At 31.9% G+C, this 7,951-nt stretch overlaps 1 protein-coding gene across 1 annotated transcript in view; it reads right to left on the bottom strand.

Annotated features, from left to right (window-relative positions):
• Window positions 1-2,832, bottom strand: part of LOC136795652 (histone-lysine N-methyltransferase SETMAR-like) — a 15,088-nt gene extending 12,256 nt beyond the window's left edge. Inside the window, exon 1 of the mRNA XM_067046948.1 lies at window positions 1,899-2,832. Coding sequence (XP_066903049.1) covers window positions 1,899-2,832 — 934 coding nt within the window. The remainder of the gene's footprint in view (window positions 1-1,898) is intronic.
• Between the last annotated feature and the right edge of the window lie 5,119 nt (window positions 2,833-7,951).

Genomic DNA, 7,951 nt, shown 5'->3' with positions numbered 1-7,951 from the left:
TAAAAACGTAATAAATATTTTAGAAGATCGATAGTTGACTGTGTGTGATAATGAAAGGAAGGCGGTCCTGGATGCGGTAAAAAAGAAACAAATAGCCTTAAAACTATTTATTATGAGGCAACGTTTCGGCCCACGTTGCAGGGCTTCATCAGGTCTAAAAAAAAAAGATACAAATACTTAAATGGGGTAAAATTAAATGAACAATCTAAATTAAGAATTTACTAAAAATTATAGTGACGCTTAAAGTTAAATAACAATAACAAAAGATTTTAGATAATTAAATAAAACGGATATAACAATAGATAAAAATAAAATGTAAAAATACAGTGGTTCTACACACACAGATAGCATCCATTGAAGAATGGTGTCAGAACTGGAGAATCAAAATCCTGACAAATCCCATCAAATCACCTTTACTCTCCGTCGTAAACCTCTACCCTCCTGTCCTACAATACCTTTTTTAAATACTCCACTAACGCCTGTTGAACAGATTCGATACTTAGGACTCCATCTTGACGAGAAACTTACTTCGAACCCATTCAAGACTGAAACGACAAGAAACTGCTCGTAGATTTCGATTGCTACAACACCTACTTGACAAACGCTCTAAACTTTCCATTCACTACAAAAAGTGATGATACACTACGATAATCAGACCAATTTGGACATATGGAATTGAGCTCTGGGGGTCCACCAAACCATCAAATTCCTCCCGCATCCAATCCTTACAATCCAAAATCCTACATAAATTCTTGATGCTCCTTATTACGTTACAAATAATCATCCACAAAGACGTTAACATCCCATTCGTTGCAGATTTGACCCAAAACAGATATGCTCTTTTATTCCATACTCCTTACCTTTCCTAACCTATTAGTTCATCCTTAGCAATCTCTGTAATTATTCTCCGAGGCGTCTGAAAAGAAGATGGCCATGGACCTTCTAATTTAAATTAATGTTTAAAGTACCAGCAATGGGTGGTTACTTCCTAAGATTTTCAAGTGTAATTGAAATATTGCACATATTTACTTATTGTATTTATTATATTGTACAGTTGTAAATTACATTAAATAAATAAATACAGGCACAAAAGAGATGGATAAATAGAGGTACATAAGTGTGTAAATTATATAATAGAAACATTAATATAAAATAATTAATGTATAAGTTGGAGGTAACGTATGAATATAAAGTGTAAACTAAATATATAAAAATAAAATAAAAGATAGTAAAATCTAATGAAAGAAAAGTATGATGGGGGTGGTAGTTAAAAATTAAATAAGGGAGAGAGAAAGAAATACTTTATTCATTCATGCTGCCCAAATACATCGGGTTGCTACATTACACAGCATACTGATCAATCCGTGACTGGACAAATATAAGTTACATATTTTTACATGATATAATATAATAGATAGATAACATTTTTTTTTTCACAGTTTTCTTTTACTTTTCTTTTACAATTAACACCAGTCTAATATAAAAAATACGGGAGGGAAATTAACATTGGGTGAAAGAAGAATTATGAAGGTTTAAGATTTTTCCGTATATCAAAAAAATACCGTCTTTATCTACTTTATAATTGACGGATTTATGTTTAAAATAGATATGTATAGATTCTGAGATAAGGCATTTTTTAACAAAATTATATTTTGTTGGTTAAATATTTGTATTCATATTTAAATGTTATAAAAGTTGTAGATCCAAATCCTAATGTATTGGAAATATACCAGGTCATTCAAAAAGTCCTGTCGTTTTTTTGGGGGAAATTATAAATAAATAAATATTTTCAAATAATCACCTTTATTCATCAAAATATCCACCGTTACAGTCGGTAACCTTCTCCCAACGAGATGGTAAAGCCCAAATTCCTTCCTTAAAAAACTGTTGATTTTTACTGCAAAAATAAGTGGTCAGTTCGTGAATTAGGTTGTCACGGTCTTGAAAACATTTTTGTCTCAGATTGTTGTCGAGATCTCTGAATAGGTGATAATCAGTGGGTGACAGGTCAGGGGAATATGGTGGGTGAGGCAAAACTTCCCAGCCTATTTCTGTCAATTTTTCCCTGGTCAATTTGGCGGTGTGTGGTCGAGCGTTGTCTTGAAGAAGCAAAGGTCTTCTTCTGTTGACTAAGCAGGGATCAAAAGTCTTAAGCTTGGATTGGCAATGGTCCAGTATATTGCAGTATACTTCTGCAGTGATGGTTTGCCCTTGATTCAGAATCTCAAAATGCACTATACCTTTGGCTGTCCAGAAAACAATGAGCAAAACTTTCTTTGGATGGAGATCTGGTTTTGGAAATTGTTTAGGTTTCTCATCTGCCGACAACCACTGATATGATCGTCTGAAGTTGTTGTACAACACCCATTTCTCATCACAGGTGATGATTCGATTCAAAAAGGGTTCGACTTTCAAGCGGGAAGTTAACGAAGATGCAGTTGTCAAGCGAACAAGCATATTGGCATCTGAAAGCTTATGAGGAATCCATTTATCCAGTTTTTTCACTTTTCCCAGTTCTTTAAGGTAATTCCAGGCAGTGGTGGCTGAGATATTAAGTTGAGAGGCTATCTCTGAACAACTTTGACGCGGATCCAACTCTACTACTCTTCGAACGTCCTCCTTATCAACTACAGTTGGTCGACCTGAGCGTGCCTCGTCTTCTAGTGTCTCGTCGCCTCCACGAAATTTTGAAAACCAAAATTGTGCCTTCCGCTCAGACAGCACATCTTCCCCAAACACGGAGCATATTTTTCTAGCAGTTTCGGCAGCTTTTGAGCCAAGTTTAAACTCATAGAGCAAAATCGACCGAATTTGAGTTTCAACTGGAATCATTTCAACTAGACAGTTGGATGGTGACTGCATTAAATTAATCCTCCTTAGCCTCCTATTCATAAAGTATAAACATTTGTGTTTACATGGATAAAAGTTGTATTGAACGGGATTGATTAGCAAACACTCTAGAATCAAAATAAACAACGAACAAACGAAAAACGACAGGACTTTTTGAATGCCCTGGTACATTGGATAACCATGTATCAGTATACGACCAACTGAGCATTACATGTCCCTAAAGGTACATAAAAATTCTACAAGACCGATGAATGTAAGGAGAGAAGAGAGAATGCTCTTACATATTTGAAGAGGGGTTTTGTCGGGCTTTAGTAAAGGTCGCAGCTCTAAAGAAATATTTATCAGGCTATTCAAATGCTATCATTAAAACGGGACATTAAATAGACCATTTCATTTCTTTATATATTAAGTATTATATTATATATATTTTATTGTAGTTATATTGCAGTTTAATAGCTTTAGTGGTTTATCTCTCAAGAAATTCAAATGAATTTATCTCTTAATAAACACCATAATCGATAATTATTAAATAATTCTACTTTTTATGTAAAATAGATTATTTTTCTGTTGTTTATTTGAATACCATTTAATGAATGCTTCCCAATTAATAGATTTAGGGATGTAAACAGAAAAATTTAATATAGTTGAAAATTTAATATAAAATAATATATTTAGTTATTTATACATCGGATTAATAATTTAATCAATTGCTTATTATATCTATTTATTTTATAGTGGTAAATAATATTATATAATAAAGATATACAGAAATAACTTCAACACTGCTTAACCAATCTACACGAAACATAGCAGGGGTTTAGGGCTCTATAAACCGCAGCAAAACAGATCTAAATAAACAAATTTGAACCAATATTTCGCCCTTATGAGGGCATTAAATGGTGACAATATAGCATAAGAATTGGATAAAAAGAAAATAAGTTATAAACGATTATATGTGCTAAATAAATTAATAATATACAAATTTATTACTTTTTATATTTGTAATTTTATTTTATATGCCCCTTATTTTCAATTTTTTTCTTACTTTTTATAATTATCACATATCTATTTATTTCTTTTATTTAAATATATTAATTTAGATTTTAATGAAATATAATTGTGCATGGTCATTTAGAATGTATACATATGCCATTCTAAAGAAGTAGAGGGCTAGACTATTGCTAAAACAAAAGTTTAGTATAAATCAAATCGTACAAGAGGCCTAGAGGAGAAAAAAGGCAGTTATTTGACTCTTATTTTGATTACTTAAATGAAAACTATGTATAATTACTAGTCAAAACTGATGAGTCTGCCAAGTATAGGTAGGGGAAATAAAAAATGGCAGCTATTTAAAACATTAAAAAAAATTAATTTTTTATTCGAAGCTCTATATCTTTACAACTACTACAATAGAAAATCTAAGAGAGCATCATTTAAAGTAGAGTAAATTTGATAAAGTGTAAGCCCTAATAGAGCTATTTACGTTCAATATTTTTCGAGATATAGCTTTTTAAAAAGCAACATTTCATAAAAATGTTGTATAGAACGTAGTGAAAGATCAGTAGTTAGTGAATTTATTTTGAAAAATCTATATCTCAAAAAACATTTGACGTACAGATGGCTAATCGCACTCAAATTAAAGCTAGTTTAATGGGCTATAAAGTAGTATATGATGTTTATTTTCGTAGGAGTAGTAGTTTTCATGAAATTTGCTAAAATAAATTGATTTATAGTTGTTCGGACAAATTTTCATTTGCCAAATTTATATTCATATGTGAATATCATAAAAACTACTATCCCTACAAACAAGGTCTCAGAGAGCACCTTGATCTCTTTTTCGCTAATAAACCACAGACATCCTTCGAACATTATTCAGCTTTTAAAGAGATGGGGAAAATAATGGATTATACATTTTATAATTAAAAATAAATATTATCTACAAAATATACTTAGTTTTCTTTCACCCAAAAAAACCGAACAGACTTATTTGCCAACCCTATACTATGCTTCTTACTTTGTCACTAATAAAATCATCCATAACTCAATTTTTGGACTTAATGTTGCCGACTTGGCCAAAACCAATTATCAATCCTTCTATAATAAACTCCTTAACCACCCTAACTTATAACTTTCTAAACTTACTTCCTCTTCTATTCCTCACGATCCTCCGTGCTTGAAAAAAGAAATGCTTTATTAATTTATAAAATAAATAAATTATAAAACACTACGAGACAGGGTCATGACGCTATTACTAAAAGAAATAAGAAACATTAATAACAAAAAGATGATTATAGAAAAAACTCAAATAGTAATAAATCTATTTAGTGCGAGCCAACATAAAATCATTCATCTAGATTTTAATCACGTATTCACTTTTTTCATATTTTAGTGTGAACTGCATTTTTTATATTTCTTTTGTATCTACTTTTTTATCTGTTATTATTTTTACTATTACCGTTTTCATTAATTGTATTAATGATTTTGCTATTCTTATTTAATAATACCGTGTCTATTGTCAATGAACAATGATCCTTACATTGTATCCCAAACCCTCCAATCCCACATCACCACCCTTGAAGATGCCAAAACTGAAGGATTAAAATTAATTCCAATAAATCCTACCAAATCACATTTATCCTTCGTCGTAAACCCATGACTTCTTGCCCTACAGTATCCTTTAATAATACACCTCTTATTCCTGTCGAACAGATCCGTTACTTAGGACTAAATCTGGACAAACGACTGACATGGAATCCTCATACAGGACTAAAGGACAAGAAACTGCTCGTCGATTCCGACTATTACAACATTTACTAGACAAACGGTCTAAATTGCCAATCCATTACAAAAGTCTGATCTACATGAATATTATAAGGCCTATCTGGATATACGGAGTTGAGCTTTGGGGCTCCACTAAATCATCAAATTCCTCCCGAATCCAATCCTTACAGTCCAAAATCCTTAATGGTCCTTACTTTGTCACAAATCAAGTCATCCATCAGGACCTCAATGTCTCATATGTTGCCGATTTCATATGCCAGAACCAGATACCATTCCATCCATGACAAACTTCCCAACCACCCAAATCCTATAAATAAATAAGAAGAAAGAAATAAGAAAGGAGTATGAGGATGTATTTTTATGTTATACAATTGTAAATATCATAGTAAATAGAACAAAAGAATTTGAATAAATATTAAAATGGAATTTTACATCAGTCGGTAGAACCGAGTTATTAAGTGGTCTTAGGAAGTTCGTGGAAAATATTTATTTCAATAGGACTAAGTAAAGTTTTGATGTAGGTATTTAATTAGAAAATTTAAGTTTGAAAAAATATAAATGAAAATTCTCGGAATATTTTCTTTTTTTTTAATGGAGTTTGACAAACTCCCCCTCGCAACCCACTCGTTAAAGTTGAATAATTCCGTCCGCTGGTTCCTGACTCTCTCATTCAGCTTCTTTGAAAAGAATTTAGAGAACAAGAAGTTCTTTCAAAGTCTACAATTCCTTCACCTGAGTTGGGTAATTGATCGTTTAGTGAATAACCACTTAGAAGGAAGGACGGTTAGGTAATTCTAAGATTACTACCTGTTATCGTCTCGAAAGAGATCAGGGTACTGTTTATGCCCTCATTTAGTAGTTTTAATCACCACAATAATACATTTTTTTAATTTATTCTGGAATATTTCTCTTTATAATTACAATACAAAATCAAAACTGGTGCGAAGCGCGCATCACAGAATTTTCACTTACAAACTAATTTACATCCCCAAGTTTTGTGTAGGTCAGTCTTGTTGAACTTATTACTATTTTTGAAAAAAAAAAAATAATAATAATAAATAAAAGCCCAGGGAAGGCGAAAATTATTTGTCAGGTTATCTAAAAAAATTCGAAAAAAGTTTTTCGAAGTAATAATAATAATAATAAATGAATGGAATATGGTCCGGGTGCGGTAAAAAAAAAACTCAAATAGTACATAATTATACTATTTTATTGAGCCAACGTTTCACCCCACGTTGCAGTGCTTCGTCAGGGCTAAAAAAGATACAAACACTATAGTTACAAAAAAAGGAAAAAAAAGAAGAAATAAAAAGAAAAAACATAAGTTTAAAATAACAGGGGTATAAAATGAAAAGTAAGATATAATAGAAAACCTTTTTTCATCTCTTTATTTGTAAATAGTAAATGAAAAGGGAATAGTAACAGATATATAAGAGAAGAAATATTAAAGAAAGTACAAATAAAGAGATGAAAAAAGAAAAAGGTTTTCTATTATATCTTACTTTTCATTTTATACCCCTGTTATTTTACACTTATGTTTTTTCTTTTTAACTCTTCTTTTTTTTCCTTTTTTTGTAACTATAGTGTTTGTATCTTTTTTAGCCCTGACGAAGCCCTGCAACGGGGGGCGAAATGTTGGCTCAATAAAATAGTATAATTATCTACTATTTGAGTTTTTTTTTACCGCACCCGGACCATATTCCATTCATCTATACACTCAGTCAATCAATAATCTTCCAATAATAATAATAATAACAACAACAACAATAAATAATAACGAAAGCCTAATGAACCCGAAGAATCGATGCCGATACGATGAGTGTGTAAGGTTATAGGGCTCAGTAACGAATTAAAATGTTAATAAATACTCAACAAACAGGTAAATGTCTGAGGGGTAGTATTTTTCGGTCCAAATATTTTACGTAATACTTTATTTTCAACAACCTAAAGGCGTTGTTCTTCACATAGTGTAAGAGGCCACGTTTCGCATCCTAAATAAGAAAGAAATTATGATCATGTATTCACTAAAAAATTTAAAAAAACATAAAGACGATTTCAGTATTATTATTATTGGTGCGACAACTGTGGAGGCCCAAAGCCTCGCTCGATGTACTAAGGAAATACATCGCGCGTTTTTGACGTGGTTTTCATAGGATGGATCTGTCACTCTCACGCATATTTTTGTGAGTGCCACCCATTGGCTTACGGGCGCCACAAATGCCCGTGGGTTATATAAGCTTAGGAAAATCCCGGATAGGGCCGGGGACTGGAACTCGCAACCTTTTGATTGGCAGACAGACGCGTTACCACGCTGCTACCG

Source organism: Halyomorpha halys, unplaced genomic scaffold, assembly GCF_000696795.3.
Source record: "Halyomorpha halys isolate HHAL.00 unplaced genomic scaffold, Hhal_1.1 Scaffold70.1, whole genome shotgun sequence".
In the NCBI taxonomy this organism is placed as follows: Eukaryota; Metazoa; Arthropoda; class Insecta; order Hemiptera; family Pentatomidae; genus Halyomorpha; species Halyomorpha halys.
The sequence above is the reverse complement of the archived record's forward strand: the minus strand, read 5'-3'. Positions and strand labels throughout refer to the sequence as shown.